Source organism: Thunnus maccoyii, chromosome 1, assembly GCF_910596095.1.
Source record: "Thunnus maccoyii chromosome 1, fThuMac1.1, whole genome shotgun sequence".
NCBI classification, from domain to species: Eukaryota; Metazoa; Chordata; class Actinopteri; order Scombriformes; family Scombridae; genus Thunnus; species Thunnus maccoyii.
The window spans coordinates 22,265,948-22,290,103 of record NC_056533.1 but is presented as its reverse complement, the minus strand read 5'-3'; the positions used below and the strand labels follow the sequence as shown (position 1 = coordinate 22,290,103).

Here is a 24,156-nt window from a genome sequence, read left to right as displayed (position 1 = left end):
TTTGAATCAATATGACTATATTGTTTTACAACAAAATAAAGATTAAAAAAATGTAAATAGTTATATCCCAAATGTCAGCATGAACTATATGCAGTTACAATACAGATCTTGAGCAACAGTATGACTGTGTTTCTCATCCCTTTTCGGGGTTTCTTTAACCACATAAGTAAGTAGGGAGTTTACAAACGGACAGATGTTTCACAATAGCCTATAGGTTTCCTAAGTAAAGCTTATTTCTCTTCGCTTGAGGTTTTACTTGCTTAGGTACTTTTAAAAACTACTACAACCAGGAAGCGAGAAAGTTATGAGAAACGGCTTTGTCCCATTTTAGTTGAAATGAGGAACTGTGAAAAAGCTGAAACTGAAAAAAGAGGGACCTAAATATGCTGACAAAGTATATGTCACAGATACAATCAAATGTGACACTAAGATTTGAATTAACCTTTGGAAATTCAACTAATAAAGCTAAATGCATCAGTGAGTTTGGGAGCTGTTAATGCCACTATATTAATGAACTACAGAGTTGGATTTGCACTTTTGACTCTGTAATAATTAATGTAAATTCAAACAATCACTGTGTTATTTGTACAAGCTTGCAATTTTGTCTAATTCCTAAAACACAACACAACAATACTTTCAAATTTGTCTAATTACTGCAGTTTATTTATCAAACTTAGGACAGTGTAATAAATACAGACCTTTTACTCCAAAAGTCATCTCCTGAGGCACCTCATCTTATTCAAAGGCTGTATCAGTTAACCCACTTTAATGGAAGGTAAATGTAGAATAAGTGTACAACTAGAAGTTGACAAGTCATTTGATCAGCAAAAAGCATATGAATGTTTTTTCCTCTGTAGTATGTATGCAAATGTCACTTGAAATTAAACCAATAATGTTATATTTAATAAGCATCAGCAGCCCTAAAACAACTTTTCCATCATGATTTTTTGTGCCCTCTTGCACTCTTTAAAACACTACTGCAATTTAATACAAGATCTAAAAAGATTGCAATTTGCATTGGCAAAAGTCACAGCAAGTTTAGTAAATTTTGGCCATAATAAACATGCACACACACAAGAAAAACTCCTGGTCAGACAATGGTGGGACTGATTATCTCAAGATGTTTCAGGAGGAATGTGTTCCAAAGTGTAAGATATGGAACTTAACACCACTAATGCAAAGCAGATAACACCAGCCACAAGGCCATTCATTTTTTTGTGATAACCAACATTGAACCAAGAGGCACGAGGGGCAACATCTTCGTTCTTTACTGTTTGATCACGATATACTCAAGTGTGACCTGACATTAAACTGTCCCTTCTGACACCATGCTGCACCTACTATTCTGCAGCATCAGGCACAATATCTTCCCTGTTCTGTCTTTACCATTCAAATTTGCCCTGTTTATTGGCTTAAGGCAAATCCCCTTACTTTATTTGTTGAATAATTCAAATTATTATTATTTTTTTAGTGAACTTAATATAATATGCAAATCACGATGAAAAACACACATTCTATATTTTTTGCAGCTATATGGATCTCCACTCAAATCTACATATCAATGCTCACTGTTTCTGAAAACATGTTTATATTACTGATAACTGATGTAATTTGCATGAAAATGCATCAAAGACACTAGATAGATAAGAGTTTGTTGTGTCATCACCTTAATACAAAGTCTTGTGTTGGTCATACAATATGACTATAATTTCATACACATGCATACAAAGGCATATGCAAGTATAGTATACAGTTATTGCTGAGAGAGACACCTGGATACTGATCTATAGCAGGTGTAGTGAACGTCACACTCAGCCACACTGGTTTGAAAGGTTGAATGCTGCAAGCTTTAGCAGTGAATAACTCCCTCATAGATTTCTCAAAGGACCCCATATGGCTGAGTATTGCAAAACTTTATAACCTAAATTGGATGTAATAATTCATGTCAACATGACTGCAAACACAACACAAAATGTATTTAGGAGTTGATTTATGACTGCAACATTTTCATTTAGCAACCTGAAAAGTTAATAAATGGAAATTTTATCTAATTAAAGAAAAATATCCCTCATTTAAATGCCAAAAACAGCATTTTAAGGTCTGTTTCACAATACACACAGTGTGTTGTCTGATCCAATGACTTCATCTGAACGTTATTTTAAACTCTTAGTCACACTCTGACAGTTAGGACACCCTTTCTATTTATCAGCCAAGGGGAAATGGTCTCCTATCAGGAGAGTAAGAGAGAGAAATTGAATACATGTGGCCTATTTCTTGGGATTTATTTAACTAATACATATATAGTGATTGTGTTTATGCAGTTAATGGAGGCCCAAATTACAAATTCAAAGCATTCTGGCTAAACAACTACCTTCAGTGAAGAGTCACATACTATATGCTGCAGACAGTGTTAGCTTTTTAGATTCTCAATCATCTGTTTATATTGAACAAACCACTTTAAATATTTGGAATTTAAATGGATTTAACCATCTGCAAAGAAGCCAACAAGTTAGTGCCGAGCTAAGCAGCATTTGGGATTTATTCTCATTCAAAACATAAAAAAAATAGAAAAAATAGGTTTTGACAAAACTACTGGCAGGCACTAAAACCATCAAATTGCTATGTTGGTCAGAAAAATCTAAACCAACACACGCTGCATGTGCCCTGTAACGTAATTTGTAAGCTACAACTTTGGTTCAAAACTATAAAAACATCACACTGAAAAAAAAAGCTTTTAAAAAAAAGTGTATTAAGGCATATAGGGACACATCTCTCAAACTGCTGTACACACTGAATGGAAAATTGTTTTTTCAGCAAAGGCAAATGCCATTACTCAGCAAATTACTCAGCACACTGCTTACAGATGCCCTCGTGTCACAGTTTGGCCAGAGGTCAGACACCATGAATGAGGGAGGCAGAATTGCTTTAACCAACAGGAGAATCAACTGCTACACATCATCATAATGACATGTGGTCCTCAGTGGCCGGCTGCAGCCCTCCTGCTTTGAGGGCCTCAAGCCTGCTGTCAGCAACTCATTGAAACCTAGACCTCTGTCAAACAGAGCAACTAATTAATCATGATGAGGCTCCTGGGTCTGTGAGTCTTATGTGTTTCTTGGTTGGGGAGTGTATGCGTGTTAGTTTGAACATAAGGGAGCTGGATGATGGTTATACTTTTGCTTTTGTTAACCTGCACAGGCGAGTAGAACATGTCCAGACATGGCATGAAGACGGGTGCTAAGGGAACACCAGTCTGTCTGACCGTTACGTGTCTTCAGGTCTTTACAGCTCCTCTAATTGAAATCACATGCTCTGAGTGCTCCAAGTTCTAATTTTCAACCACGGATGAAAATAAATGACAGAATTCCTCACATTCCACAAGGCTGCTCTCTTGTATTAAAACAAGCCATGCTTTCAAATACTACCCCCCTGACAACTATAAAGAACCCCATCAGCGAGGATAATAGAACCCAGGCCTGAAAGGGAACATGCTAATTTGAACATCCGCTAGCAAAACGCAAGGGGGGAGAAGTCCAAAATCCAGTTTATATTTATTTATGTATATTTTTTGGCAGAAGCTATTTAAAGGGGACCTATTATGTTCATTTCCAGCTCTATATTTTTATTCTAGGACTCCACTAGAGTAACTCTGCATGACTGATAGTTAAAAAAACTCCTTATTTATCCTATACTGGCCCTTTATGCAGCCCCTCAGTTCAGTCTCTGTCTCTTAACAGGCAGTCTTATCTCCTGACTTTTTAAGGCCCCCCTGCTGATGAGCCCATTCTGTTCTGGTTAGCCAGCTTTCCGGAAGCCTGCGAGGAGCAGCCGAATCAGAGTTGTGTTAAGTTACTGCCGATGCAAACCCAACATTTCCTGCTTTACTGCTTCATATTAAAAGCTTTTAAATGACATTTACAGGAAATGAAACGGGTTCCTCACCGAATTAGCAGAGCTTCGTTAGCAGTGCTAAAAACCTGATAACACAACAAGATATGGATATATTTGGAGCTCTTTGTTCAGCGGATCAGTTAGACATAATGCAGGGAGGAATAGTACAAGCAGAAACAGCCACAGTGATGACGATGATGATTGATGAAGAGCTGCAGATGACCAACAAACCTCCAACAGGTAAACAACTTATTTTAATTTGCCCTGCTGTGTAATGGAAAAATACACAGAGTGCCAGATCGACTCCAGTCATGGATCGGCGTGACTACCCCCAAAACAATGGAAATATGCCATATGACCATATAAAGAAATCCGTCACAAGCTGACGTCAGCTCTGGCTGAAAATAGAAACTGTAACCTAACATTAACAGCAGTCTGAAGCTGGTGCTTTTTGCTCACAGGGATTACTTCTACATATGTAATATGTACCCCATTATTTGACACTTTGGCCACGTTTAATGTGAACCTTTGACATTGTAAAATTATATATATGACTGAAAATAGAAAAGCATAATAGGTCCCCTTTAAACAACAAGAACAAAACCTGCCCAGGCTCATGGCACACATGTGCATGTTAAAAACTATGGCTCATTTCCAGCTCAATACAGCACAACCTGTGTGTGTTAAAGCTGCATAATATAACTTAAAACAAAAGTGTAATATTTTTCAGCTCTCTGATGACATACAATGTTTTTTTCCTGAAATTATTTTATTTGGAACAATAACTAGATTAACCAGCATTTATTAAATGGCATTAGAGATTTGCAGAGTTGTGGCCAAACACTGGGTCTCATTTATGAAACATTTGTATGTACAGATTTGATCTTAAATTGCGCATATACATAAATTAGGCATGTTTGTGGTATTCATTTTCTTTTTTCAAAACAAGAGAACTAGAACATAATTTACAAGTGGCTTGGACCACTCGTAAACTAATACCCTGGTACCCATAAATTCTTATTAAAGTTTGAGGCAAGTTCTAGGTCATGAAACAACAAATAACACACAACTGGCTTTGGTTTTTATTAGTCAGATATAAAATATTGCAACTCCAGTATTTATTATCTATTTTTGGCAAACTTGAGCCTTCCTGATATCTTGCAGTAGGATGTTCTTCAGTGATAGCAGGCATCTTTTCCCTCAAATCTCAGAGAACAGGGTCTCATTAAGGTTATGTTGATGAACTATCATATCAACTATCAATGATTGAAGAGGTGATTGCTGATTGCTAATTCAAAACTGACGCATGTGATGATAATCAGTAAGAGGCAATCCACTTCTTGATTTTGTTTCGTTTAATTAAATTAAAATTTAAGAGGAATCATCGTAGAAAACAGATTGTGAAATTGCCAACTCAACCTCAGCCAAATATTGTCAGTAAAAACAATACTGTGTTTTCTATACAGCCAAAATGATTAATTGATCGAATTAATCAGCAACCACTTTGATAATCAATTAATCGTTTTAGTCATTTTTTAAAGCAAATATGCCAAAAAATTTGCTGGTTTTAGTTTCTAAAATGTGACAGTAAGTTGAATATCTTTGGGTTCTGGACTGTCAAAGTAAGACATTTAAAGACTACGACTTTGAACTCTGGGAAAATTACAACTAGCATTTTTCACTATTTTCTGACACTGTGTAGACAAAACAACTGATCGATTAATTGATTGGTAGATTTATCGATGATGCAAATAATTGTTAGTTGTTAAAACTCTTCCACTCCACCCCTCCCTACCATAGACCAATTTTTGTCTTTTTTAGGGAGGGATAATCGATCTTTAGGGGGAGCTAGCAGGTTAAGAGTATATGCCACACAGAAGTGGTATAGGCTACATCGTCTGAAAGCTGGGAGCCTAAAGATTATTTTGAGATGCAGCTCAGCACTGTGTGTCAAGTTTTTCTAGTCGTAAATCTGTAATAAACATTGTATTTCACTTATGCGCCTATTCAAATTTTGAAAGTTTAGAGTGTATAAGGGCTTACAACATTATGAAGGAAGTATATGATGGCCATTCCCATGCTCAATTATATCTCATAAATTGTTGCAGCAATTTTTGGGTGCACATCATTTGTCAAAAACTTAACCATTTTTGACAACTAAAAATGGTCAGAAATGCCTCCAAAATACCACATTAAGACACCAAGACCTTGAGGAACACCATAGAAAAATTCATGATGTGATTGGGTATCAAAAACTTTTGACATTTGGAGATTTCTGTAAGAATTGCATTTTTCGGTGATTGGATGGTGAGCACTTCTGTTGTGGATATTGCCCAGAAACCCCTTTATTTTCACTATACCTGGGAAAGCCATACATCCTCTGAATGCCATAGGTCTCTAGTTTGTGGTTGTAAAGTTTCATGAGGCTGTGATTATCCTAGAGGTCAAATAGGTCATTTTATACAGTGAGTTCAAGTTTCAAAAAATGGTCTCCCTACAATGAAATAGCTACTGTGGGGACTGACATCATCACACACGAATACAGGCTCACTGAATCCACAAGAGTCTCAGCTTTCCAGTCATACCCAATTTATGCAATTCCAAGACTGTTTAGTCTTGGAACTGCTTTCAGTATGCAGAAATATTCAAATACACCATTTTTAGAATGGGCGAATAAAACACATTTACACTGCATGTAAAAAACTGCATGGGAATAGGATAAAGTAGGCATGTCTGTAAAGGGGAGACTCGTGGGTACCCATAGAATCCATTTTCATTCAGATATCTTGAGGTGAGAGGTCAAGGGACCCCTTAAAAATCGCCATGCCAGTTTTTCCCTCGCCAAAATATAGGCTAACTTTGGAGCGTTATTTATCCCCCTTCCCAACAAGCTAGCATGACATGGTTGGTACCAATGGATGACTTAGATCATGTAGTTTCATGTGATACCAAGAATCTTCACTCCTCTGAAACAGAGTAATGTAAGCTGAGGACACCGGCGTCCTTGTGGAGTTTAAGAGTTTAAGCTGGCACCAGATGATACCAATACAATACTTACTTACAGTATCACTGGATCCCTACTAAAGCAATTTTACAAGATAGTAGCATAGTAAAACTTTGATATTTAATGAAATTGAAAAATAATTTGTAAAATTTTGCAGTCACCTTCATTTCCTCAGCAACCCCACTGGGACTTACGCCATTCCAAACATACCCCCCCCCCCCCCCCCCCCCCCCCCACCCACACACACACACACACACGACTTAGCTTTCAAGGACTGAATGAGCCTAATAATTTATTACTCAGTTGCGTGATTTAGCGCACTCTCAACAACAAGTGAAAAACCACTGAGAAAAAGTTGTTAGTCTTTCTTGATTAGAGCAGATGTTTCTCCTCTTGGAAAAAAAACCTCCATCCATCTTCCTGATTTATCTTACTGCTGTTACTGTTGATTAAATCAGCCAAATGCTTATTTTACCATATATGGACAGGCCACCAGTGGACTCCACCAGTTTACATAACATTCACGTCAGCCCCTGTGATTTTGGCCCAGTCGTGCACACAGGTGGGCTGGTTTGGAACAACTTCACAGGTATCGCTTTTTCATTTTCCTCCTCTTATCTATCAAGACCCACGTGTAAGTGGAAAATCCACCCCCAAAACAGAATTTGCATTAACCTATTTCAGCAATTAAGAGATCGATGATGTCTTCATGTCCACTGACAGGCTCTGAGGGATCAAATAAGTTTTATTTGAGATATTATATGCAAATGAGTCTGAGTTGAATCTAGAGCTTCCAGCTGTGAATCAGAAAATGTGACTCAGTAAAATCACCACAGACGCTGTCATATTGTCCTCTCCTTTGTTCCAATAGTCACTGGGTATGGAGCAGTTCCCAGTTGGAAGATTTTTATCATCACTGCCTCCCCTCACTTTGCTGTCTCCACTCTAAGGACTGACCTGTTTCATACTCACAAGTTAAAACTGAGCTGTATAGCAATACATCATTTACATGTAAATTCTATATTAGTGGATTTTTGCTGTTTTTATAACACAGTTAAATCAGAGGTGAGTCTATAAATGCTACAAAAAATACTTTTTTCCACAACCATAATCAGGAAACCCGACTGTTCTGGATGTTCTGTGTGGGTGATATGCAAAAAAATAAACTGTGGTGTGGTTTGCATGGCAAAAGGGTATCGGAGATTAGCAAACTGGTGATGTCATGAATATCTAATTCAGGAAGCTTTCCAGCCTCCAAAGACAGCTGCAGGGCAGGAAAAATATGTAAAAAGATAGCCATTGCCTTTAGGTCATGCCACGGTCAAAATATTGGGAGAGAAGAAAAATCAAAAAAGGGCCAGGAGAGTTAAAGCTTCCTAAGATTAAGATACATCACACACAGGGTTCGCTCATGGTCATAAATATGCTGCATGTTTCCATAGAGAACAATAAATAAACAACAGATTTTGACTTTTCATAGACCTGCAGTCCTCAACTGGGCTTCCATCAGAAAAACCAAATTTGAAGTTGTCGTTATCAACTTTCAGATCTCTAAAAAAATCTAATAAATCCACTTTTCATCATTTGCTTTTTCCCTCTCCTCAAGAGAAATAAAGTCTGTGCCTCTAGCAGCAGTGCCATAAGCAGTCAGTCTGTGGTTCAAAACCTTGTGGCTTAAGATTGAATTATTGTTATATTGATATACTTCATATTATTATAAAGTGATGAATAGTTGTGACCTCCAGTTGCAAGTTTTCATTTGGTGGCAAGCAGTTAATCAAAAAAAAGACTTTCAATTTTCCAGATTTCAGCAAAGAATTAGATGTTTCATTTCACAGCCTTGGTTACATCCGTTGCTATGCTTATATTTATCCTATTCTGGCTAGTCTGTGTTTAAAATGACGCCTGTTTCCAACACATCCAGACAGGGTTCAGTTCACTTCAACACTGTATCAATATCAAAGGTACAGATTTCATGGTCACACTGTCACTGAGTCTCATCAGATTATACACATGGGGAGCCTGGTTTGGAGAAAGGGATGACCTAATGTTTTGTTTACTGCCAACCTATTACATGTAAGATTTACTCTGAAAATATTATGACTAAAATGCTTCCTGACATGAACTTTAGCATAATTTGCATAAGCAGAGAAATCACAAAGGTCTGATTGTATGAACCCCTTATCAACAGACTAAAAGTAGTGTAGTTGAACAGTAGCCAGTGGAGTTTCCCTTGCTATCAGTTTTAAACTGTATAACGCAAAGGAAGGAACTCCTCCATTGTGGTGTGGTCAGGATACCGCTCACCACCAAGTCTACATCCAACCAGAGACTGCCAAATGTGGAGTTAAAAAACAAAACAATCAATGGAGGCAGAAATTCCAAGATGGAAAATCTAAGACAATGTCACATCTCCCACCTTACTCTAAGTAATATTTTTTATGTTACACTTATTGTTAATCGCAAGCAGGATGTTGGTGCTGTAATAAAAAAAAGACTGATGAATCCATGTAGCCATCTAAGAGTCAATGAAAAAGACAGGAGTGAAAAACTAAAAGTAAAAGTGAAAGTGAATGTTTTTCAGTGGAATCCATCAGAGTAATTTAAATGAAAAAGGACAGATGTGAAAAACAAAGTAAAAGTGAATGTTTTCAGTGGAATCCATCAGAGCAATTTAAATAATTTAATGGCCATGCAAAAAGTTTTTTGTGCGTGTGTGCGCAGAGGGAGGCTTCCCTAAATCAATTATTAAATAAGACCGTATATAAGGTGCATCACTGCAAATGGAATGCAGCTATGTACATACAGTGCGCTAACCTCGACAACCCAGCTGTATTCTAATGTTAACTTATAGCTATCCTTATTAGCTACGCTTCTTACACGCTTGTTAATAACTTATTTGAAGAGTTGGGTCTCCGAGATTGACAGCGTTTCGTTAAAAACATAGATAGACTAACTTATCAGAGTTAACTTGAATCCATCAGTTTTGGACAAATTAATGCAGAGGTGTTCCTGATACAAAACATTTGTGAACTCCGGATTAATTCTATTCATGAATTCGGCCAGCCGTCTTCTCTATGAGGAAAAGCCAACAACAATCCTTTCTCCTGCGCATGATCATGAGCGCGGAGAGGAGGGGCTATTCACAAAAGGGTCTGTTGTCAATGTGTTTTGTGAGAGCGAGAGCGAGGGCGGGGCAAGGAGGGACTAAGCCAATCAATGTGCTGCGCGCAGCTCTGCGATAAAATAAGATTTTACCCATTTTAAATAGTAAAAAAAAATTGAAAATCAATATGTTGCTGTCAATGTTGATATGGTGATAGGCTGCCACAAATAAAGCAATGTATGGGAAACACTGCATACTATTAAAAATGGTGTGTGAGGTTTCCTAAGATAATTTCTGCACTTTAAGATCACCTCATGAATAATCAAGATGTAAGGGGTGATGTCAAAACAAAGACATTATTTATCACTGAAATACAAGAAAAATAGAGAAACCCATCGCAAACTTGTAGTTTTTACATAAATTATTCTTAAATCACAACTTTGCTGCAAATAGAGTTACAACTAACTTTACAGAACAGTCCATAGAAACCGAACAAACAAACTAGTACAACATGTATTTATCTTACCGCTGATAAAACAAAACAGACTACACAAGTTGACTTGACTTAAATAACTAATGATTTAGAAAACCAACCACAACACATGGCAGCACTTCAAGATCTGGCATCTACAACATGAAATCAACATCTCCAGCTGTTGGAAGAGCCCATCTCTAAAGTCAACGTATTCAAACAATATTTACTCCTTGGCATTATTTAGATGTACAAACTCTCTAAGCCCTTGTCTAAAAATGGGTTGTATTTTAGTAATTTAGTACTTACTAAGTTAACAGATGGCTTTAAGCCATCACCATCGCATAAATAAACAGCTGTCAAATATAATCTTGCACTGATTATCAGGAGTTAATGCTTTGTTGAACGATGTTTACGCAACCCATTTTTAGACAAGGGCTTACAGAGTTTGTACATCTGAAGATGCAGCCTCTTTTCATACAGGTTCCAGGCAACTTCCTTAACAACGTTTTGATCTTGTGAAAAATATTGACTCAGAATTCAAGATCTTGTGAAGAGAAATGCGTCATTTTTTCCAACTAAACAAATTAAAAACGGAACAGTTGTCATATTCGGGAATTTCTGGCAAACAACAAGAAAAAAAAAAGTTAAGAACCCCAGATTTTCATTTCATTGTACAATCATAAAATGATGCAAGAAAAAGCAAAATATTTCATGTTGTCAGTAACATGCATCTCAACTGTGCAGACATTCTCTGAAATGAGGAGACCATTGTTAAGCTCAGAGGCTAGCCCACGACCAACAGATGCGTGAACTGTGAGTAAAACTGTACATGAAGTTAATCAAAACGATCCGGTGAATGAAACTATGAACCTCAAATGGTGCAGACCAGCACAAGCTTGAAAACCACTTCATTGCCTTGAATGAAAGGCAATACATGGTCTGATGACGGAGTCAGGCATACAAGTTAAGGGAGAAAAAACATGAAGACAAACCACAGAAACACCAATGTGGGCAATTCCCATAGTCCAACAAGAAGTGAAATAAAGCAAAAATAGTAAACATATGAACCTCCCACAGGTTGAAATGCTGTTTTTTTGTTTAAGAAAGGGGTGTTTTTTGCCAAAGCGCTGTCCTTATGGGTGTGCCAAGTGAGCCAGCACACAAAAACAAACACTCTTTGAGAAGTTGTAACAGAAAGCCAATTCATGAATGTTTGGGAAGATAAAACCTAGCATGGACTGATTCTTGGTACGACTATTAAAATAATGCTTAAAAAGGCATTTATGGATTGGAGTCATGCAACATTACAGACCAGGCTGATTAAGAACCGATTCCACGCTGAAAGCTTGAATACATGCATCTCTACAAATACACATCTTCTCACACATGGCAATGTCACGCAGTCAACAGATATGTGCAGATGGAAATATTTTGCTCTTGGTCATTTGGAGTTTTTTTTTGTTATTTTGCAGGACTGTGATATGTTACATAAGCCATTCTTCAAGTCCAGACCAGAAAATCCAGACCATAAAGTCACACAGAGTAGAGATTGGGTAGTGTGTCTGTGAAACACATTCCAAAAGCAGTTTGATTCAATACAGAGTGATGATATCTATCCAATAAACTGTGTGAGAAAAGCAGCTGGGCAAATTCCTCTTTTTCACGTGGCAAATTACAATTTATGGTAGCACGCCAGAGCGAATATAACCTTTTGCCAATAAAGAGAAACAGTGTCCTACTGCAAAGGATCTGCAAAAATCCAAAATACAATGCAGGTTAAACAGAGAGTGCATCCATCTAAACCAAGGTTTTTGCACTCCAACATTATTCATGAAAATAATTCCAAGGTTTGTGGCCAATGACATGACATCGGCAGACTCTCAAGTCATGTTCACTTTTATCATATTCACAGCTGCATATTATATTTCATATATCTAATAGCACTCAAATGATAAATAGCATATCTGTGATAGGTTTCAATGACAGCAATAAACTACAGAATTAGAAGTTACCCCACTTCCAATTTTGTTTGTTTTAAATCACTTCAGTCTGCACCAAGTACAGTGATGTGACCATTAGTTATGTGCCTTTCAATAAATTTTTCTAAATAGGTCACCTGTCTCACAATGAAAATATCACAAGTGTTCTTGCAGGAGACACATACCTTCGATTTATATTCAGACCCAAGGGGCAAAAGTCTTTAGAAAAGAAAACAGCCTTTTCTACATTTTCAGAGTCTCAAAATTAAAGAAGCTCAAGCAAGTTGATGAAACTGGGTCGTGCAAATGCAAGGTAATCCTACACAGAATCTAGTGAGGATTTCAACTATACTTTCTGTTTAGTTGCTATCTTTACTATACAGTATTGTATTCCTACCTCCACATCACCCAGTTTGTCCTAGAGAGAAACCACACCACCACTTCTCAACACACTGGTATTTCTGACTGTAGCTACACACCAGGTTTGCCCCACTTTAAAAGCAACACTCTCTGTTTACTGTGAAGGTGATTACTTTACATTAAAGATATTCCATTTCCAGTGGCAATAATTAACACAAGTTCACATAAGGTACAGGCTCAGATTTTACAGGGAATGATTTAGTTTTCAGCAGTCACTCAGATTCACTACAAATTGGAACTGAGCCTATTCCTCAACAGATTGCACGCTTAGCGTTATTTGCAACTGATCCATCCATAGTAATCTGAAATTGGGTCAGGCCAGTGGAGCAAAAGCCAACGCAGCGCAGGAGGCTTGCTGATGACCCACGTAGGGATCCCTGGTTTGAATTAACGAGCAAAGTGGACAGGAAAAATCTGTTGTCTAGACTACGGACTACACATTACTGTGACCAGGCGGACTTCTATAACTCAAGCTCACTTTGTAAAATAATTTCTCTGCATTTCATCTCTCGTTCTAATTTTCCAGTTCAAATAAAAAATTACTCCCACTTGCAAACAAGGGCATCTCTGCAGAGCGCCAGCTCAAACCAACAATTGATATGCTTCATTACCTTCAGCAAAACATAGTAAAAGCAGACAAATACAATTCAATATGGACCGGGGTATATTTTTTTTGTCCACCGGAAAAGGCTTACATGTGGATAACATAAGCCTGTCACAGCGCCCTAATCGACCACATTCTGAGAGAGCAGACTTATGTTGCTTGCTCTCTCCACCATCAACTTCATCATCATTATCAGTGGCGAGTGGATTAAAAAAAAAAACTAAACTCATGGTCCCCGTGTCTTCTTGTGGTGAGACTCTCTGAATGTGAATCCATTCAGACTCTTCTGGTGACGCCAGGAACATTTTATCCCTGGAGCACAAAAAATTCATTTGTCAGTTGGCGCTGGGATGTACAGAGTTGATGAAAGACACTGTTTACCTATTGTGCATAGCAAGCTATGGTGACTAAGAGGATTCAGCTGCTCTGGCCCCTCTTTGACACACATGGCGCTGGATGGACGCCACTGCAAGAGGATAGGAAGTTTAATTTGTTCCCTTATGGCAGATTAGCTGAATATTTTTACTTACTCTCCACAACACTCACTGAGCAGCCGCTCTTACTGGATCCGCACAAGCAGATGACTAGCAATAAATTGCACAGGCTTGAGTTGTTTACTATTACTAGTTGTTTACTAAGTACTATTTGTGGTTAGGTTACTTGAAAAATAATAAATGTGAAGTCTAAACATCTGTGCAATGCCAAAGGATTCTCATCTATTTATCTAAACGTCTACTTGTGCTTAGAAATGTGTGCAAAGTCTTGAATGTCTTGAATGAGGAGAAGCTGGACATGAGGCACAACATGTAAGTGGGAGCATGGGGAGCTTCCTGTCCCACTACAGAATAACAGAAAGAGAGAGAGGGACTGCCTTCCCTCGCAGCTGTATAATGTTACGCCCATCATGAAAAAGTTGAGCACTCTTCCGGCAAAAACAAATATAACACAACAAATCATTGACAAGTGAGGCTGCAGTGGGTAAAAATAGACCCGAAAACAGAGCGTGCAGGAAAGGCAAGTCCACAGCTACCACTTTACGCAACTAAAATACAAAACATGGATGCAAAGCCTAACTATCAATACCTATGCTTGATCTCGTTTAAGTCAGCAAAACAATAATGATCAAAATTTGGATTTATATGATCTTTTGTGGGCATTATACAGCAGGCTTGTCCCCTTAGATGGCAGTGAAACCAACCCCGGACCTGACAGGAGCACAATCAACAGGGACAGGATGTGACAGATTTTGAATCCATGAAAACTTGCGATTGATTCAAGTCAAATATCGCAATACGTCGTGTATAAATAACCACTGCTGAATTGCCAACAGGTGTGTGCTTTATCTGTACATACATGCCCGCCCGGATGATACTCAGCAACTCGCGGGTTAATGAGAAAAAAGAAAGTGTTTCCAGTCTCGCCTGGTAGCTGTGCGGCTAACGTTAGGCTAAGCGCAAAGCTATCTAATATCAACATCATCACACACTGACTGACGGCCTGGACACAAACCTCAGCTTCGCAGTTCAATCTGCGAGCCGCCCCCGCCGCCAAACTTACCGGCTTTTTCCTGATCGTATCCCACGACAATAAAATAGTCAGCAAATCTAGCCATGTCTGCTGCTTTTCCCGATATATACCAACACAATTCAGCATTTTTCCTTCTTCCAAAGCACAGCCATGTTTGACAGAAGGAGTGCCAGTGCGCTTGCGTGCAGGAGCTGGAGACATCCATGGGCGTGGGCCCTTCAGTTTACAAACCGAGCACTGTGCCTTAACACAGGCTCCAATACACTACAATAATCCGGTTTTATAGCCTAAAATTGAATAACTGCGGGTAATACATCAATAACCATAACCTGCTGTGTTGTCATAACAGTGATTCTTTTGTCCTCTCTGGTTCATGCAACAGAAGGGGTATAACAACATTTATGGATTTGCTAGAGACTCCCTGATAGCTCATCAAGAACTCACAGGGGTCTAAAAACTCCTGTGAGTTGCCCCAAAGTTACTGTCTAGAAAATAAAATATGCAATAGCAACTTTGATAGAATAATGAAAAATACTTCCATCAGCGCTGTATTAATCAGCTGAGATTTCCATAAGGCTAAATAATAATACCCTCCTTCCTTACACTTGCCACGCTCTTTTTTTATTTCTGCTCATTTTGATTTATCATAAGGATTTAGTGCCAGTTGGGGCAATTGGGGAATATTAGTTATAGGAAAACAAAAAATACACTACTTGAACCCAGACGGATTCTTTTCTTCTCTTAATATGACAAAGCTGTTCCAATTTAAAATGATTAGGGTTTATTCCATGGACTCACATATTTGTTCAAGCTTTTATAAAACAATTTAATACTTCAATTTTGTGCAAAGTGCCATGAAAGAAAAATCTCAGTCCTGTCAAAGACAATTTTTTTTGTTTTAAAGTCGCTCTACAAAACTGGACATGGTTATGGTTTGACACACAGTGTGAGAGACAGGGCAAACTCATGTGGTTAGCGCAGAATATTGAATATTTATGAAAACAGGAAAAGCTGTCACGGGGAATAGCACATGGAAATCTGTACTCCAACACACAAACCGCCATCACTGTCAACAATGGCAGGAACACAGCAAGCTACTTCCACTGCATTTTGTCTGACTCTTCATCTCTCTTTTCTCTTACGTGTTGATGTTTTCTGTGTTTTCTTTCTCTCCCCTTCTCTATCCCACTTATTGTTTTGGCTTGCTAGTCAAGTGGAGATGAAGACAGAGGTAGTTAAATAGTTGAACTTGAGCCAAAACATGAAGAAATACAGACTGGGTGGAAGAGTCATGGAACCTCAATCAACATAATTTCCAGGTTTATCAAAGAGTTATGACAGTTATGAATCATCTTTCAAATTTCTGCCTTGGGGCTCGACACTCTCTTTTTCCTGGAACACATGAGCCTAGTTGTTCGGGTTTCCTGCCACACATACCTGTACAAACGGAAAGTCAAAGGTAGGACTAACACTGTCAGTCATATCACAGGAACTTCATGGGGGACATGCAAAATTCTATATAAGGAGCCAAAAAGCAACAGCAGTGTTTTGTTGTCATGATTGCACAACCTCCTATTGTAAACTCTAGTGAGGGGATTACTCGTCTGCCGGAGGCAATTATCATTACAAAGTGCTTACAAAATGTTTACTGCTTTACAGCACATGTGTTTGACATTTATGTATTATTTTTTTTAGTTTAAATTTATGACGCCATGTGTGGAATGAGGTCGTGATATAAATAAACTTAGGAAGGTTCTGCATCAGGGACTAAAAAAAAAAGATATGAATAATAGGATGCTGATGCTGATTAGTATGTCTAAAAGCATGTTGAAAGAAAACCAAGGAACAGTTTTCCCCTTCATCGAAACTGAAAGGAAAATCAAAACTGAAAGCATTACTTTGACATGATTAACAAAACTAATTTACACCATACTTGAGGAAATTCTACACCGGAATTTCTATACTGATAAAATCAAAAGATCTTTCTCTGGTATTTACAGCATTTCACATACTGAATGTAAGGGCGTATGATTTCAATCTTTTTGAAATCACATGCTCACTTTTCTGAGGTGTAGACTATCTCCTCATAACAATATGCACATCTGCAGACATAGATCCTCACTAGCTGTAGGTCAGCTGCAATAAACAAAAAGTTGTTACCTCCCTAATGTGTTATTTCTGTCCCGTGTTTCCACTGAGGGATTATTATCAACATGAACCCACTAACAGGTGTGTTGTTTTGAGCTTTACAGAATAAACTGTTTTCCTGTGCCCTGTTTTGAATTATCTTTCTTTCTGCGTTGCTTTCAGTTATTTAGCTTTAATCCAAACACACATGGATGTAATGTGGTCGTGTTAAGCGTGTCACATGCCGAGTGACTCACTGAATTGGTCAATTATGTGAAGTCAAGTATGTAGGGGGTGATATCCTCTGAGACACACAGGCAGACTTGATGGCTCTCCCATTATCACCTAATAGATTCTTGTGTGTGCATTCCTATGATGAAAAGTGAAGTCATATTACTTATAATTTAGAAGAGAAACAAATCAGCAGAATTATTTAAAAAATGTTTAAGCCAATATTGTTCATACGTCATAGATTGTTGTTCAAGTTCATTTTTTGACACTTGATTTATTTTTAGATAATTGTAAAATTCCATTTCGTATTCATCCACACAGCAAAAATAAATTACATGGTTAGTCTGAAGTCAAATATTTGCCTTGTACAAACGAATACATTGAGTATATTGGCTTTACAGTTGGGCATTCTTACTATATTTAATAAGTTACTCAATGCTTGTCTATTACCGAATCTCAAATTCATCATCCAGTGTAATTTCAAGCTGGCATTGAACTTCACTGTATCAGGGAGTGCCTTGAAAAGTAGACTGTGGAAACATTCCTTAAATTTTATTTTACACAAAAGCCAGTTGTACTGAAAGGAACGTTAACAAAAACTATACATAACTGAGCTTAAAGTTCAGATATAACAATGTATGTTTAAACCTTTTCTTCTGTGGTTATTTAGATTTCGACTGACATACTTTGATTGGGACAGTAAGTGTAGTATTTGACTTATATAACTGATTACCATTGATTTATTGCTATTATACACACACATACACACACATACACACACACGCACACACACACACACACACACACACACACACACGCAAACTGAAATTCATAAATCATATTTGATGAGACTTTTAAAAGAGTGTTGATGTATTATGAATACTGAGCTGTGTAAAGGGAGGATGTTTTGACTCAGTAAAAGCAAGATAAAATTGTTGCACTTCATTCATTAATGTGTGCTCTAAAACTATTTTCCATTATAAATATCATTTTTGATCTTGGTTCTTGATCTTTGCATTGTGTTGCATTGTAACCGTAGCACAGCAGTCGTACTGGATGGGTGGAGGAAAGGATGAGAGACTGCGTGTGTCAATGTGAGCCCCTCCCACCTCCTGTATAAAGGCTCCCTGTCTGGTGTGTAGGAGCTATTAGCAGAGTGACACAGCTGCCTTACAGAACCAGTGGCAATTTCAAGAAACCTGTGGAGTACTCTTTTACAAGAGGAGCTTTCTCATCCAACTGAATTACCAGAGCGTTACAGGTATGTGCACTTTCTTTTAAAGAAGACATTGCTATGATTGCTCTGCTCCCAGCTGATGGCTTTATCCTTGCTTTTTTGAGGTCAGGGCACAAGTGTATAGACAAGGACAGGTTATCTGTCTGGTTATATAAGCAGTTCAGCTCTTAATGTGTGCGTCTGTAGAGGAATTGCCTTCAAGGTGCAACACATCTGACAGAAGCACTACATCATATAGTTTATAGTTGCAGTTAATTTTGTTCTGTTTCATGAACATGCAACTGAGTTTAATAGCATTTAAGTTTTTGTTTGACTTTTGAGCTGAGCCTATTTTGGACCCCTCATTGGCAGACAGTGTCCTTCACTTTATTGGCCAGGGGCCCAAAGCATGGTTGTAGGTTTACTTAACCGAGCAAAATCTAACCTTAGCTTAACTTTTTAAATAAATGAATGATAAGTGCAAATAACTTGGCTTTTGGACTCTTGTGTAAGCAAGCAGCAGTGTGGCACTTATGGGCATACTGTATGAGTGTGGTTTACATGCATAAAGGGACAATAGGAAATTCAAGAAGTTAATAAGTTAATAAGTTATTAATAAATAAATAAATAAATAAATGAATGTTTTTTCTACTCTCCACAGGTGTTAAAGACAAAATGAAATTGATCTTCCAGTCCTTCCTCTATTGCTGTCTGCTGGCGACAGTAGCACACTGTGTGGAACTTGAAGTGAATCCAAAGTTGAAAAAAAGGTGAGTTAACTGATCGAGTCATTCATTCAATAATCCTTTTTTTCCCTGCTGATGAAACATGTGACAGTCTGTCAAGTCTATGACAGCAGCTACCTGTCTACTGAATTATCTACCTAAGACTAATGGATTTTTTTCCCTCCCCTAGGCTAAGCATATGGCTAGGGAGCAGATTGAGACGGGATCTAGACAGTGTATCTGTAGAGAAGCCAGCAGACTCTCAGCACTTTGTCAGACCAGAAGATATCAGGGATACCCTGCTGCCACATTCCAGGTAAGAGCATTTACCATACAACTTTGATGATCTACACACTGTCTCCATTAGGTCATCATGGCATTTTTTTGTCAATTTGTCATCAAAATGTTTTCTGCAACAACTAAGGAATGAGCAGCTTGGATTAATGTCTCTTTTCTCTCCCTTTGTAACTCCAGCACTGACATCAATGTCCGAACCAAAAGGTCTAAAAATTCATCCAACCAGTCGAGAAGACAAGGTTGTTTCCTGGGCACCTGCACAGTGCATGACTTGGCAGACCGCTTGCACCGGCTCAATAACAAGCTGAGTATTGGGAGTGCCCCTGTTGACAAGATCAGCCCACAGGGATACGGCCGGAGGCGTCGCTCCCTTCCAACACACAAAGTCACACTGAGGCTAGATCAGGGCAGGCTGAGGCCCGTGTGGAGCAAAACCGACTCACGAGTTTACAAGCTTGAGTCTCTCCTCAGACGGACATGAGCGGGACTTCACGAGAGGAGTTGGGAACAAAAGCGAGGGAGTAGCTCAGACTTAGTGTCCTCTCTGCTCTGTTCTAAAATTCTCCAAATGCCTCAGACTCCTGCCAAGTTTTCTCCAGCACATTTTTTCCAGGCATGAGGACTGAGTTTGAGCAAGACTGGCTGCACTGAGTTTCTCTGAGAGCTGAGCCTTTGCAGCTCAGCGATGTAGAGCGTGCAAACAACTGCATCTGGCTTACAGACACTGGATGGCACAGCGTGGAGCAACTACAGGTGCTGTTCTCTGCTTTGGCAGAGGGGCAGGAAGAGTGCTAATACCTGGCAAAGTGGACACATCCTCTGGCTTATAGAGGGAACTTTCTTTTAATATTCTTGGACCTTAATCATTTCTTCCTCAAGGCCAGGACTTTATTAAGTGCTATCCTCTAAGGATTATACCACCGTGTTCCATCAACCTGTCAGTACTTGTCTGCACTTTTCTATTTGGACTTAAAGTCAAATGAATCATCAGGAAAAGACATCTTCATCATAATGCCAAACAGGGAGATAGGCTACAGAACTCTGAAGCTCTCAGTCTTTATCGAGTTTTGGACACTGTATAAGGGAAAATGCCTTAGATTCTGTGAGATATGTGCCAGTCCACAATGGATTGAAATATACTTGAAATTATTGTTGTTTGTACAAAAACATGTGCAATCTGTATTTGTTTTTTTATTGCAGATATATGTATATATGAATTCTTTTATTTAATATTATATAGAGGTTACATTAAAGTACTTATGCAGATAGAACTATTTTTGTACAGGAAGAAATATATATGGGCATTGTAGCTATTTGTCATTATTCTTTTGCAAACTGTGGTAATAGGATATCTGTTTTATAGGTATATTATATATTTGTAAATGTGTTCTATTTTATTTGTGTCAAAGCAATAACATTGTCATTCAATAAACATTTTGCATACAAAATCTAGACCTTGTCCAGACCTCCTTTGCTTCTGGCTCTTGTAAATTGAAAGTGGCATTCTATTGTCTGGAGTTCACTGCTACAGCAAGACACAGAGCACCTGGTCTCTGTTAAGTGATTACAGGGTCTCATTAGAGCCTCCCCTCTTCTCACTACATTCCCCTAGTTATGACGCCCCCCCTCAAACACAAAAAAAAAAAGGGCAGACAGGGTGCCAGGCGCATTCCTGCTTCGTTCAGCTCATATTTGTTGGCTCACCCCACACCACAGAGCAGCCCTAAAGCCATCAGAGGAGGCTGAGGCTTTAGCTCCATCTGTATTCAATGCTAGATGGTTGGGACATGAGGAAAACGATGTGGGGGGTTCCGGTCTGACATTCCTGTGAGAGCATCATGAAAACCGCTCCTACAAAGAACTCATCAAGACCCTCACATTCGAGCAGACCCCTGAGACTGAACAGCACTGAAAGGCTGCAGACCTCCTCATTTGACACATTATCACCCCTTCTTTCATATTTTTGTGGGGTCCAGACTACACCGCAACAGCCCTGTCTTTTGGCAGCATTTCCTTTTTTTTGTCCCACAATAAAAGGGGTACAACTGTCAACATGTGCACTTTTCAGTTTGGAAATGTAGCACAAGAGAAAATGTGAGGTGAACACTGCACAGTGAGATGGACTATGAGGACCCACTGAGGAAAGCCCAGGAGGTCAGAGGGTGGTATCTCCTCCTTTAAAGCTTTACTCATCCCTTGTTGCAGAACTATCGACACATTATCGCATATCTAGATGAACTAAAATGGGTCAAATCAGGAATTCATTGAATGGTATGATGTCAAATTAACCAGATCTTTAGTGTAAGATATTCATTTCCAACTTATTTAGTATCCACTGTGCTCATTGCTGGCATGACTATCAGATTCTCGTGTAAGCACTAACTGGATATTCACTCTGCTATTATAAACAATTCTTAGTGAAATCATACAGGAAATGAAAGAAAAGACTGTGACTGAAAACAATTTAGCACGACTTCAGTTTTTTGAAGAACCCACAGTATTTCATACCATTTTAAAGTGTGATCATTAGTAACTACATGACATTGACATTGTGTCATATATTGGCTAAAGGTTTCATGCTTTTGTTTTAACTCACCGGAAAAGACAATTACAGCTGTTCAAAACTTTGTGGTATGGTTGTGAGCGAGAGATTTAGAAAGGGTCAAAACTTCAATTTTATGTTCTCTATTGCCATCTAGTGACTGTGGATTGGTAAAACTGCAAAATTGTGTTTTTTGAGTGGTCTTGATATGATTTGTTCAACTACATCAGAACACAGAATCCAAAGGATATTTTTTTTCAACATGATAAAAAAAAAACAGCGATAGGTGAAAACTGTGATTAATCCTTGAATAATGTTTTTGGGTTATACATTTAAGTTTGGCCTGGCCACTCAGCAAAGATGACAAGAAATCAGTTACATTTTCAAAAGTTATATCAGATTTTTCACAGTGTGTCATAAATAATTTATATACATTTTCAAATTTCAATTACTATAATAACAATAAAGTAAGCAAATAGCGGTTTACTCTCCTTATGCATACTGAGTATGAGCAGGTTCCTATTACTGTCATAGGCTTCAGAAGTGTTTACCTATATGCCTAAAACAGTTTAAGGGCACAAGATATGTAAAAGCAACATGCTGATGTATGAAATGTCACTCACTTCAATAAAAGTCATGTTTTTTGGGAGCTTCAGTCTTTTTTAAATTGTATTTTATATATTCCTGAAATATAGCCTATGGCAAAATCAATTTAGCACAACACACAGTGCCTACCGCATGGAAATAATACCACCCATGCAGAGGAATCACAATGATGACTGAGTGGAATGGGGGGCAATAAAAATACAGACTGTGAACATACTAAAACAATGCAAAATGTGCCATCTAGTGGCTGATGACACAAACATTTTGAATAGATATTGAATGTAGTTTCTACACAAAAACCTAATGGTGAAAAAAGCCTTTTAAGTCATCACAATAAAAGCATTCCAAGAATAGACTGAATGGATGTAGATCTGGCCTAGCCAGTGTACTCTTTATATATGTGAGGGTGTCACTCCTTCAGTAAGCCAATCAGCTGGTGACGCCAGTGACGTGATGACAGCATCAAGAAACTGATCAGTGTAGGTCAACTGGTACAAAATAATACCCCCTGTCCAGGACTTATGCTAAGCTCAAAGTCTTTTCATTTTTCCACTGCTGTGTTTACACAGCTACTGCAAGTAATATTTCAGGACCTGCTCTTTCCAGCAGGATGTCAGCTAAGATGCGTCCACCATTTACCTTTACTGCCAAAATACAACTGAGTGAATGAAAGGACTGTCTGCAGCTGCCAGAAAATAAGGAGAGGAGAGGTGAGGTGAGGAGAGGAGAGGAGAGGAGAGGAGACGAGAGGAGAGGAGACGAGAGGAGAGGAGACGAGAGGAGAGGAGACGAGAGGAGCAGGCTGATGTAAAATCACTTTGACAAACCTGCTATCAATCAAAATGATATAGGCCCAGGGCTAAAAGTCAGTCCTCTAAAGCCAATTCTAAAAGTACCCTGATAACCTGAGCTGAGAGGATTAGCCTCATAATCTAAACACTGCAAGGCTAAATCAGGGACAGTGGACCCCCTGCTGCTTATGGCAACAGCATTAAATCTAGGTCCTCTTCTGAGGCTGCGTGAGAAGTTCAACTAGCTGTACTGTAGAACTGCTTGTACTGCTCTGTAAAGGTAGGAGTAAGTGTTTTGATGCGGCCACAAGCCTCTAGAGACTGATGTTACTAGTGGAACAGATCACATGTGGTTTTACTTTCTTTACAACAATAAAAATGCAATATTAGAGACACTTACATTTGCCATGACGTACACTGATGAGGCAAGTCCAGGTGAATGTACTTTAACTGTCTTTATCTTAGTTGATGAGCTGTAGTTAAAGACACAGAAGTGAGTGAGAGCAGGGTTTTTAAACTTTGAAATAAATTAGTCTTCCTAGTTAAGAAAGGCATCCCTTACATTGCTGTTGTTCATTCCTAGTCTGCTCACGTCATGTCTCAGCAACATGTCCT

At 38.5% G+C, this 24,156-nt stretch overlaps 2 protein-coding genes across 6 annotated transcripts in view; one reads left to right on the top strand and one right to left on the bottom strand.

The window, feature by feature from the left end:
- sbf2 (SET binding factor 2) overlaps positions 1-24,156 on the bottom strand; it is a 122,020-nt gene that overhangs the window by 92,721 nt on the left and 5,143 nt on the right. For 2 of the 5 annotated variants that reach the window (XM_042411300.1, XM_042411308.1), the window contains exons 2-3: positions 24,104-24,154; positions 23,942-24,014 (exon numbers count right to left, since the gene is read on the bottom strand). Coding sequence is in view for 3 of the 5 variants with exons in the window: in XM_042411284.1 (XP_042267218.1) it covers positions 15,037-15,091 (55 nt within the window). In the remaining 2 variants the exon portion in view is untranslated. Of the gene's footprint in view, positions 1-15,036; positions 15,198-23,941; positions 24,015-24,103; positions 24,155-24,156 lie in introns of those variants that run through there. The other 3 variants (XM_042411284.1, XM_042411274.1, XM_042411291.1) reach the window with 3 other exon arrangements.
- adma (adrenomedullin a) lies at positions 18,413-21,054 on the top strand. The gene is made up of 4 exons (XM_042411390.1): positions 18,413-18,625; positions 19,242-19,350; positions 19,496-19,621; positions 19,780-21,054. Exons 2-4 carry the CDS (start codon positions 19,256-19,258, stop codon positions 20,081-20,083), a joined length of 525 nt encoding a protein of 174 aa, XP_042267324.1. The 5' UTR covers positions 18,413-18,625; positions 19,242-19,255; the 3' UTR covers positions 20,084-21,054.

Coding starts and splice junctions, on each gene's coding strand:
- adma (XM_042411390.1), top strand. CDS start 19,256: ATGAAATTGATCTTCCAGTCCTTCCTCTATTGCTGTCTGCTGGCGACA. Junction 19,351..19,495: donor AATCCAAAGTTGAAAAAAAG/GTGAGTTAACTG, acceptor TCCCTCCCCTAG/GCTAAGCATATGGCTAGGGA. Junction 19,622..19,779: donor ACCCTGCTGCCACATTCCAG/GTAAGAGCATTT, acceptor TTGTAACTCCAG/CACTGACATCAATGTCCGAA.